The following is a 12153-nucleotide window of genomic DNA, read 5'->3' as shown; positions in this document are numbered from 1 at the left end:
AACGGTGTTGGCTATGAAGGTCTTAAAAATGTACGACTAAAACAAACATGAGAAGTAGCAGACAAACTGATGAGCATTTTCTCTATGTGTACAAAGAGGAGACCTTTATAATGAGATTTTGCTGTAATGAAGAAGAACACTGTAACAGTTAACAGTGAATAGCACACTCACACGTGCACACACACGTGCACACACACACACACACACACTTTGGAGCTAGAAATGGAAAGAGGATTTGAAATAGCTTGACCGACAGCTTTTCATTTTTTGGAACATACTTCTCATTTATCAAAAGATGATAAATGTACACAACCACAGATTTTTCAAATTTCATCACAGCTTTAATGTTTTTCACAGACATGACAGAGACTGCTGCACAGAGAGGTTTATTTTCTTATAGGAAACATAAAGTGCCCTGGTCTCCCAGTCAGGCTTTTCATTAAGTTTAAAGCACAGACGTCAAAATGCATCTCACAAACACACATAAACACTCTCTCGCTCTCTCTCTCTGCAAACATAAAAGGAAGCGTTTGAAATGTGCTTAATTTTTTCAAGCTAGAAAATCAGTCCGAGTGAAATGGCTCGAGTAGATGATTTCACATCGTTAAGTGCTCAAAAAGTATTAGGCTGTAAATCCATAAGTAAAAGTGCTCTGATTTCCATGCAACAAATAAAGAAAAATGTAAAATGAAACCTGCAGAGTCCAAAAACACTGCAGTCCCACCTGCAAAACTCATCAGACTCAACGTAATGTATGTTTGAATGAAGACCTTTTTTTGAGATTCAAATTCAATTATCCTTGTTGACTTGTGAGACCAACGCATCCATTCATTCTCTCTCCATACTATTTATTTCAAATGGCTCCTCATTGGCTGCTCCTTTGTACTAACAGATAATTGACAGTCATGGCATATTTTTTTATTTTCAGCTGGAACATCACCCAAATGTTCAACTCATTTCTTTTGTCATTTAATACAAATAAAAATATTTACATGTATTTATAAAATGTATGTATCTTTACTGAAAGGAGTGGGAGTCCTACATTTAAAAAAACAAAAAAAACAGTTTAAGTTCTGACTAAAATCCTTACAAAACTATCAAAAAGTGACACAAACTGTTACATACTGCAAAAGAGAAGCTACAGGCTACAAAGTCGCATTGTCTTTTTCAAAAACACTAACAACAATGTGAAATAAAAAACACCTTAGATCAAAAATGAATCATCAATTTAAATGCTAAATACTGTCTATAGGCCCCTTTGTTTTTTTGAAGAATCAGAGAGGCATTACATGTTCTGAGTTGTTGCACTGTTGGGTTATGTGATATTGACTTGATGAGAAAATTGTTCTGGCATTTACATCAGACTTTAATTTGGTTGTCGGGGATCACCTTTGTTTCAGGTCACGAGCTGCAGAGGAGTTAGCTCAGGTGTGGCATTTTGACAGAGGCTTTGGCATTTTTCCCACAGAGCTGCACTATTCACTCTTCAAAAATACGTGACTGAGAATTCTGCCATCTCAAAGATGGATGTCTTCAAATAAGAGGTGGCTAAAGACTGTGTTATCTGAAGTCTGAGAAACAGAGGATGTTTTCTTCATTATCTCTGTTCAGCCTTTTTTCCTGCTACGATACTGAGTTTCTTCACTTTACAAACTAATATCACTGAAGTTAACATTTTGGGGTTTTTACTCATCTGTTTTGATTATAAAATCTAAGAATTAGGGGCGTGTCTGAGTTGATGGTGATGGGCAAAATGTAGCCGTTTACCAAGAGGCTTAAGTCCTTAACTCTGACTTTTTGCCTATTACGACAGTAAGGTTGAGTCAGCATTTTACAGCAAGGTAAAACCCCACTTTGATAGGTGATGTCCCTCACGACACTGAGTCCATGTTTTCCCTATTTTGTTCCACTATAAATGTAGTAAAATCACTAGAAAATCAGAGTAACAGCACTCTTTTTGGGTTTGTATGAGTTGTCTTGAACCAGACCATCACTCACCTTGCCACGCTGCTGTTGGCCGAGCTCTCAGCGATCTGTGAGCTGGCGATCCACTTGGTCTCACCCACCACTGTCCTGGCATGCGGCAGACGGCCCACGTCTTTCACCGTCATCATCAGGTGCCGCGATGACTTTAGGACCCTGACGGCCTCGTCATGCGGGATGCTCAAGAAACTGCGTCCGTTCACCTCCAGGATCTGGTCGCCCACCTGTTTGGAGGGAGCAACACACAGAGGGGCGGTGGAGGGGACTGAGCGAGGTGGCAAGGGTGGACCAGGCAGAGGCTGTCACATGCAAAGGTTCAAGTTCAAGGTGAAAGACGTAAGGTTACATAACAGATGGAGGTGGTGGAGGTGTGTAAAATGTTAAATAGATCTTGGTGACATAATAAGCTTGTAGGTTTCTTCCTTACAGAGAACAGAGATAATTACACAAAGATGAAGGTTTTCTCTGCTCGCTGACAGGATCAAGACCAGAACTGTTTAATGTGTAATTGAAAAGGTTTTCACAGGTAATTTCACATTCTATCAAAGGGCTGAGCCAGGAGGTAGCAGGAGAAAGACGCCACCTTACACCGTACCACCTGTCTGCTATAATGAGCTGATGTATTGTAAGCCTCACCCTTGAGGTCAGCCCCCCTGAATGTGTAGCTGGAACCATCATTACTGATTAATGAAGCACTATTTCATCCTCAAAGTGAGCTTTCCCATGTATTTCCCATGTACTTTATATCTGCTATGCTTGATTTCATCTCACAGGTATAAATCATATTGTTGACATAATATGGCCACTGCAGCTCCATCTCCCTCCCCTGCACAAAATAGAAGCCAAAGTACCCTAACGACAGGTGCTGACTTATTTCACGTGCCATGGTGACATCATGTGGAGACAAGACATACATAAACAGGATCTTGCTAGTGGAGCTGCTGGAATGACACACTGCCTCTTTGGTTTACCAAAGCACAGATCAAACTTTGTGATTAAGATCCCTCAGGTCGGTACAGTCTTACAGCAGGACATATTCCTGTGTCAGTTTGAAGCAGGCACTTCACAGTTATGGGTAGTTCAATAACTTTTGTGTTAGGATTTTGTAAAGATTCTTCTTTATGTTCCTCATCTACTCTACTAATAGGGTGAACAGTGTCAACAGAGCTGTCATTCATAACATCACATCTGCTCCTTTTCACATCAAATAACTCATTAAAACTAAACTCCTCAGAAAAGTGAACAAATAAATCAGAATGATAAGAACTAACTTTCATGACAGAAACTAGGTTTGAAAAAATCATTTGTTGTGTATTCCCTTTTTAAAGTTTGCCCATGTTCCTTTTGTTGACATGAAGAAGGCGGGGTTTATGACCTATTCAGCAGCCAGCCAGCAGGGTGAGCTACAGTCACCTCCCTCCCGATTGTTCTGTCCATTTTTTATATAGTCTATGGTCTGCAAACATGGATCATTTCAAATAAAGATAAGCAGCCATTGCAGTCTGATCATTAATAAACCTTATACATACACTTTAGTGCACCTAAGACTTTAACTGTATATTGAAAGTGACCAACAGGTCAAAGGTCAGACACGATGGTAACTTTTAGTCCTTTATTATAATAGCACAAATATGATCTTTATCTTCAGACAATAAAGTCAGGTAGTTTGGTTCAGCCTCTCTCTGACTCTAACTGTATCTGACACCCTAACAGTGTCAAAAATGAGTCACACAGGAAATGCTTTGCCACGCCCCCTTTGTTAAACGACACAGACTCGCCGATCTCAGACATTACTTTGGCTGACATTTAGGCTTGATGTAGTCTTTAGCATTTTAAACAGTCCCTAAATGTCACTTTTGTTTCTTTGTTTTATTCCTTTTTTTACTCTGCTCAGCCATCCAAACTTGCAATAATTTCATAGTCTGACAGAGCAGTCGCCAATTCAAGATTCATTCTAGATATGAAAGACATTCAGCATTTCATGTTTCAGTTTCTTGGGTGTCTTCCAACATCCCGAGATGACCCGATTCTATTTTGCGTAAAAGCCTCTACCTGTATCCGGCCCTACAACAATGAAATTTGTATTAATGAAGTCAAGCCATTTGATTGCAAATGCAAAGGGACACATAATCAAGACGGTACTTACACATGAAATCAAACAATCACTTCTAACAAGCACTGTGGTGGTGAGAGCACACACGGCTGCCACCGCAAAATCCTCTCACAAGCATTTAGTCAAACTGACAGGCTGAGCCGAACCCTCAGGGATGAGAGACAGATTTTTAAAACAGATTACAAGCTGTTTATTCCAGCTGTTTGCATTACAAGAAGGCACGAAATAGCTTCTTATGGAGTGTTTAAAGTGTTTGACAACCCCGGAGCTGAGCTTATTGTGAGCTCAGTGGCGTTTATCTCACTTTCACTTTGATTTGACACAGCTTGAGAGAAAAACTGACTGTGTGAAATTTACACAAAGAAGCAGACACAAATCATAACAACATTGAAATTCTTTATGTTAGTATCTGTGTCAGCTAAAGAAAACATGGCAGCCAGACTTCAGAAATTAAATAAATGTAATTTGAACATGTTCAAAAAATTGTTCAAGGTTTTACTGCAGGCTACACAGCATAGTGTAATATGTATTATTTAAGGTTTTGTTCTACTAAATCATTGAGACTTTCCTTATCAAACATATACATTTTTAAGCCTATTACATCCCCCATATTTACATATGAAGCCATCACTTGTGGCTGTAGTTATGATGATGAATGCAAGGAGGCGGTACGGTACAAAACAAAAAAGAGCCTTTACATGTTTGAGGTGTGGGCGATGGATGGGTCAAACAGGAGACTAGTTTTCAAAGCAAACCTCTTTTAAGTCTAAAAAAGTATCTCAACTCATGTTCACAACTTAGGTAGCATAACTACTTACTTTGAAGCTTACTTTTCGAAACTTAAAAAAGATCTCATGAGAAACAAACAACAACAGTTTTAAATCTTTTTAAGTTTAAGTTTAAATTTTTCCCAAGGACAGACATGTAGACATGAGAAGGGGGAAAATCTTACAACTTTATTGGGGGGGGGGGGGGTAGGAAAAATGTCCTTTGTGATCGTATGGGCTGCAGGACTTGTTAAAACCAACTCACTCAGCAATGAAGGCTTGACAGAGATCAGAAAACATATTGTAAGTAACATAAGGGGCGGTGCAAAAGCTCACCTTTAAACTGCGACACACTGTATGTTTTTATTTGAGTCTGAATCCACAAAACATTCACAATTAATAAAAACAATACCAAGGCTTTGATAACTTTTTTGTGCTCAAAATGCTGTAATGCAATGTGTCAAACTTTAAGAGGCAGTTGTGCGACTACATCTGTCAGAGATAACATAAATTGATGATAAATATTAAATACTTGAAACCAGTGCTCTCTAAAAAGCAATCCACCGACTGTCTTAAAATGAGGACTAGTGAGTGAGTGAACAAGGGGGAGATTTTTGAAAGCCATATGGGACACGGTTAAACCAAAGCAGCAAACACTGTAACAGAGACGGACCAGGCTGCAGAGACGGGAAAAGATGTGCAATAACAGAGAAATAGAAAAAGCTTTTGAGGGAAATGTTGTAAAAACCTGCTCCAAATTGCACACAACCTTCAAGCGTCTACTTATAGCAGGAAAGAGACATGCTGGATTACAGGGAGAAGTATCTCAATGTCCTTAAATGGCCCCATATAACATCTGACACCCGACCAAGGCAGCTCATAGAAACTCTCCATCAGTATTACTTTGCTTGATGTAGATCATCTGGCAGAAAAAATGGGAGAAACTGCCAGAATTCAGGTGTTGTAGAAGCTTGCCCAATATATATAGACTTCCTGTTTAACTGCTGCCAAAAGTGCAGTATTGAAGAATGGTTTATATTTGGAGATTTAACCTTTTGAATAATGTCCACATATATAAGTTTATATGGTATTGCTGTCTCACACTAAAGGATGACATGCATTAACGACATGTTGACTAAGATGTCACAGTAGAAGCCCAGGCATAAAATGATCAAATGATATTGCGCGCGCTGAGTCACTGTCACACTGTCAAGAGACACTTGAAAAGAACAGAGCCATCATTAATGCTATTAGTAACACTTGAGCTTTTTCTACGATGAGGAGTCAAAATGTCTGCTGTGAAAAACCCCCGTCATTGAGTCGGGTGATATTAACTCCAGCTGTTGTTGTTGCATTCACAAAGACACACAATCATTTTAATCTTTTTGTTTGGGCATTCTGTTGGAGTATGGAGGCAGGGCTTCATGACAAAACGTTGATTTTTCCCCCCCTCAAGGATTAGGGCAATCAGTAATTCTGAATAACAACAGGATAGACACATACCTTCAGACCTGTATAGTTTGTCAGCACCAGCTACTCAGATCACGCTGATTATCTCCTGTTGTATTATGAATGGAACTTTGAGACTTATTTTTGGGGATTTTTATGTCTTTATGTAGAGATAGGACAGTGGATAGAGTCTGAAATTAGGGGACAGAGAGAGTGGGGCATGACATGAGGGAAAGGAGCCACAGGTCAGATTTGAACCTGGGCTGCCCGCTTCGAGGACTACAGCCTCTGTACATGCGGGGGGGGGGGGGGGGGGGGGGGGGGGGGGGGGAACCAATTACAGAATGAAAGTTAACTTGATTCTTCTTCCACATAAATGATTTGTTATTGTAACAGATGAAGACAGACTAATCAACATTTATATGGGGTTTCCTCTCTGATCATTTCAGGGACCAGCAAAAATATTGTTTTCTGTTTTATGAAACACAAAACCCTTACAACCTGGGGTGCTGGTGACGTAGTGGTTAGTGCGCGCGCCCCGTGTATGGAGGCTGTGGTCCTCAAAGCGGGCAGCCCGAGTTCGAGACCGCATGTCATTCCCCACTCTCTCTTACCCTGATTCCTAACTCTGTCCACTGTCCTCTCTCCAATAAAGGCACAAAAAGCCAATAAATAAATGTTTAAAAAACCCTTACAACCAAACTATGAATGTAAAGAATGATTTTGCCGTTTATCTGCAATAATCTGGTGAAATGATACATATCACGATACAGGGGTAACAGTTTAATGTATAGCGGCATATTGCAAGGAAGAGGAATAAATTGCACCACTCATGATCCTGCTTGTTTGGTAGACTTGTGTTTTATAAGTGACTTCTTTGTGCATACTTTTGTCCTTTTAAAATGTTTTACTCTTATGAAAGATTAAAATAGGTGAAGATCTATTATGACATGGCCATCTAGTGGTGGGGGTTTAAACATGACACAAAATGAACCCCTGCTCGTTGCACGTTAACTAAAGAATACAGAGTTTGAGAATAGATTCAGTATTTTTAAGAAAACATCAGAATTATATTTTTTTTACAAATTCTCCCCCCAGACACATACAGCATTGTTTGGTCAAAGTTGAGCCACTTGATTGTGCTGCTGCCCCTCCAATCATCATCGACGTTCCTTTGCTTCTCTCCTTCTCCTCTCATTATTCTGCTCTCCCTCATTATACTTCTATCGCAGAGTAGATGGGCCCTGTCCTGAGTTGCAAGCACTTCATTTTTTGTGATCAATGTCTGCTTCACACCAGTGGCGCCGCCACAGCGCTGCATTCTGGGCAATTAAACCACAACCATCGGCAATGATGTTTACGATTAAAGCTCTAATCAATGCAGCCGTTTTATAATAGCCTCACACATTCTTCATAAAGAGAGGAAAACAACTCCTGCTGCACAGTGCAGTTCGATTGACCGCACTTAAATGCCACACACGTCCGCACACTAAAACCGCCCTGAAACTTCCAATTATAAATCCAAACTTTTTTCAAAGTGATTGTCCCTGTGGCTCTGAACACAAACGTGCACGTGGCCAAGGAAAGGCAGAGGAGTGTGAAACACTTTCAAGTTTTATAGCAGCTCTAAAGGACTAACAAATGAAGTATGTAGACGTGAACAAGCTGCCTTTCCTGTAGTGATGTCTCACTTGTCATATAAGGACTGAATGAGCTTTTAGACAGATGATGCTGAGAAACATGACTAGCAGAACCTCAAGCATTTAAATGATCAAAAGTCAGTTTGAAGGACAAGGCTGGTGATAATCTGTATTGAAATAGCATCGAGAGTCTGTGCTTCATTTCAAAGTGACTGTATCTTATGTGATGAAAATAACGTTTTTTGTGTTAGCTTGAAGTGAGACTATAATGTATAGATACATGTAATAGTAAATGATAAATGGACTTGAGCTTGTGAAGTGCTTTTCTAGTCTTCTGACTACTCACAGCTCTTTTACACCGCGGGTACACCTTCCCATTCACACCAGTTCAAAGAGCTGAGGCTGCTTTGTAAAGTGTCCAACAGTATTAACTAATCCATTCATACACAGTTATATGCCACCGACCGACAAAGCAGCAGGAGCAACTTGGGGTTAAGTGTCTTGCCCAAGGATACATCGATATGTGGATGCAAATCATCTGATTACAAACCGTTTTTGATTGCACGTTTGTTGATTTAAAACAAAGAGCAGAAAATGAAGTGTGAAAATGAATGCGAGAGCTCAAATCCATCCTGTTGATATCAGTCCTTACATTTTTTCCACTAAAGTCTTAACTACAGTCAAGCTCGTCTTACAGAGTAACATCCACATCCACAAAGAATACTTTCATTCATCTTCTTATGCATCATTAAGCCGGATACTTTGTAAAATCAACAACAGTGAACTTTTCTATTCTAAGCAATAACTGGCAGCAAGAGAGTGCAATACATTCATCAGAAGGCAGATTAATGTATTCAACTCTGCTATATAATCTGCAATAATACCACTCATTTACTTATAACCTCTCCAACATGAGTTACAGAATGAATAACACAAAAGTCAGCAAAAAGATTAAGCCAAAAAAAAAAACCGACTACAGAACCACTTGGAACCATCCTCTCTCCCCTCTCTGCTGCTTTACAAATAATCCTTAATAGACAAAGATTTTCTTCACTTGTCGACAGTTTTAAAATGCAAATTAAAATGTATCACTTGGCAAGTGGTGAGTGAGGAATTATATCCCCTCTGAGCTTCTGCTCAAACTAATTGCTTCCCACAAAAGATCTTCCTTCTTCAGCTCTCTTTTTTTTTCTTAATGCTTTTACCAGATACATTTCTGAACATGGTGGTCAGACGGTGCACTTTGATCAACTATAAGACTTTAAACAAACAACATGTGCTTGTTGAAGCTTGATCTACACAGATCTATTCTACACAGACAATTTGTACTTCATGAGTGTATGTTAGATCAGTCACCTTAAAATTACTTTACATTAGATTAGTAAATGAATTGGGACCATGAAAAGCAGAGTGCATGCCATTTAATCATATCAGTGCATGCGTATTGTATCAGTAGCGATAGTCTCCGATCAGTTTTTGGAGCTGACTGAAAAAACTTTGTAACAAGTTATAGTTGTCTTCAGGTCAAATGCCCTATAGCCTCCTTTATTTTCTGTCATCCTCATTTTTGTGCAGTTCCTGGTATGGGTTTACAAAGTCCGACTTACTGGTCTAACCTTTAAATTCTATGGTCACGGCCATGACTTTAACATCACAAACAAGAAGGTTTACTATTTTAAAAGAAAGGGAAGGAAGGGGGGTTGTTACATTTTGAAATAGGCAACTAGAAACAAAATGTGTTTTTTGTGTTAATATGAAGGTGAGTATTTAGGTGTTAAACAAAACTGTGTTATTGCTGCTTCAATGTAGGATGTTTTTGCTAAACATAAGCAGGGCCCCAGAAAGCTTTTCCCCTTGTCCCCCCTTATGGACGTCCTCAGCTCTAAATGTGCACAAAGTTAATTAGACTAAACAAAGAAAGCATACACATCCGCACTGATGAATCACAGGAAGTTACCCATTGGAATCTTACATGTAGAAGTTAATTAGACAATAATCAAGCCACCATTTCACAAGAGGTTTTTGATTTTTCCTTTTTGTGTGATGGTAAATCATGCAGTCTGATATATCCTACAACTAAAATAAAAACAATACTTATCGGAGGAAATGTCATGACACAAAACAAAGCAGCATTCTTGGAATTGAGCGTCTCCACTCAATAGAATTCAGTCTTCTGTGACTTCATGCTTTATAACCCGCAGCTACCATTTCCATCACATCCTGAAACTGCCTGAAAAAGTGTTGACAATGTTTGTAGAAACTGGAAAACAACTAAATCAGCCGGCTGAATCTCATAAAGCACACTAATATGAGGACATTACGATGGTTTGAGTAACTCTAAAACGTCAGATGGATTTATAAGGCAACTTTGAGTGTTGGATGAAAAGGAAAACAGAAGAGAAGAACACACATTTGCATCATTTTATATCAGTTTGAAAAAGTTCTGCAGATCAGTGTTGGAAGACAGAAGAGGCGAGCAGACCATTACGCTCCCATTGAATTTTCTGACTGGGGTCTTTTGATCAGGACTATTGTCAAAGATTCTCGTGACATTATCAGAGCTCTGTGATGAACAGTCGGGGTCAGACGGCTCGGGGCTGAATGGTGGCCGACACAGAGGGGGAGATGGCAGATAAATTGGCAACTACAGACCACTGATCCCTAAAGCTACACTAAGAGCAGGGAAGGACTTTTATCTGCTCCTTAAGCGCTTTTTTCACTGCAATGCTTCCTTTTCTGCAGCTCTCTTTCAGGTTTGTGTGTTTGTATGTATGTATGTGTGTGTGTGTGTGTGTGTGTGTGTGTGTGTGTGTGTGTGTGTGTGTGTGTGTGTATGTGTGCCCTGCTGGTCAGTAATACATCCAGATTATTCAGAACTGCAGATTACATTTTAGATTTATTTTGAGTGAATGTATGATAAGACATTTTGCTTCCTCACTGTCTTAACAGTTATGTTACTTCTGTCTGTGAAGTTAAGTTTCAGTCTTTATCTATATGGAAAACATTAAAGTCTTGCAATAAAGATATTTCTTGATTCTTAGAGTGTTAGAAAGTTCCTAAAATTAAAGTGTCAAAATACATCAGTACTCGACCTCTAAAGAGCCCTTTGCTCTAATCTTTATTTTTCCATCATTTACATAACACCTGATTTTTTTTTAAACAAGCTGAAATGGTCTTACAGCGTTTGAATTATTTTTCCATTTTACTGGATTTAGCAGGTTACAGATGGAGAAGATTACATCAAACATTGTATTCGTTGTCTCAGATGTGAGGCATATAGTTCAAAGAAATCTATCCATTATTTCTAAGCACCAAAGGTTACCGTGTTTGCAGGTCATACCATGTACCATAAGCTCACATGGTACTAGGTTTATGTGTCATTTTTAAATGTTTACAATAAGGGAGCACTTAGCAGGTAGACATTGAGCAGCTCCTAAATTCAGGCTTAAATCTGTTTCTCTCAAACATTTCTGCAGCTGCAAGAGTTAATTTCCCCAGATTGTACAACCATGGAGGTATAGTGAATATTTGGCCGCTATAACACTTATTGCAATATGTCGACAACCTTCGCTGAGTAAAACCAACCCCATGTTAACGGATATAGAAAGGCATTTCAGGTATTTATCTCAGCTTTCCAATACTGGAGAAACCCTGCTTCCTGCTCCAGCTATTCAACTCTGATAACTTATTAGTTTGAAGCCACTGTAACTGTAAAACCAGTCTCAAGGGCGAGCAGATCTGAGCTTAATTCTACATAAAGGAAACAATCTATGAAAAACCCCAGACTAAGAAAAAGAGTGTGTGCATTTAAGACTGAAAAAACAATATTCAAGCTTAAATTAAAGTCATTTTGACATCCAGGATTAATATAATTGCTCCTTTTTTAACTACATATAAATTAATCTATAGATCAGCTACTCTGGCAGTCTGAGACTGTGGGCATGCTCTCAGACAAAGCTTGAAAAAGGTGCCAAAGAGGTGACTTGTTTCATTTTCTGGATGCCATTGAGGTCAGGATTATCCCGGGCTCTTAACAATAGGGCTGGGAATTGCAGGGAAACCATTAATGCAATACGTGATATGGACCTCGATAACATTAATAACAAAGTACAACCTCGCAGACAATCATATACGTCACAATATCTGATTAACCATAGACTAAAAGGCCCCTTAAAAGGAAAAGTTTCAGGATAAATGAATC

General features: G+C 39.1%; 1 protein-coding gene across 5 annotated transcripts in view; it reads right to left on the bottom strand.

The window, feature by feature from the left end:
- The window catches only part of whrna (whirlin a), a 130660-nt gene that overhangs the window by 30919 nt on the left and 87588 nt on the right, over window positions 1-12153 (bottom strand). For 3 of the 5 annotated variants that reach the window (XM_061061636.1, XM_061061637.1, XM_061061639.1), the window contains exon 4: window positions 1999-2282. In XM_061061636.1, coding sequence (XP_060917619.1) covers window positions 1999-2282 — 284 coding nt within the window. The remainder of the gene's footprint in view (window positions 1-1998; window positions 2283-12153) is intronic. The other 2 variants (XM_061061638.1, XM_061061640.1) reach the window with 1 other exon arrangement.

The sequence above is a fragment of the Labrus mixtus genome, chromosome 17 (genome assembly GCF_963584025.1).
Source record: "Labrus mixtus chromosome 17, fLabMix1.1, whole genome shotgun sequence".
Taxonomy (NCBI): Eukaryota; Metazoa; Chordata; class Actinopteri; order Labriformes; family Labridae; genus Labrus; species Labrus mixtus.
The sequence above is the reverse complement of the archived record's forward strand: the minus strand, read 5'-3'. Positions and strand labels throughout refer to the sequence as shown.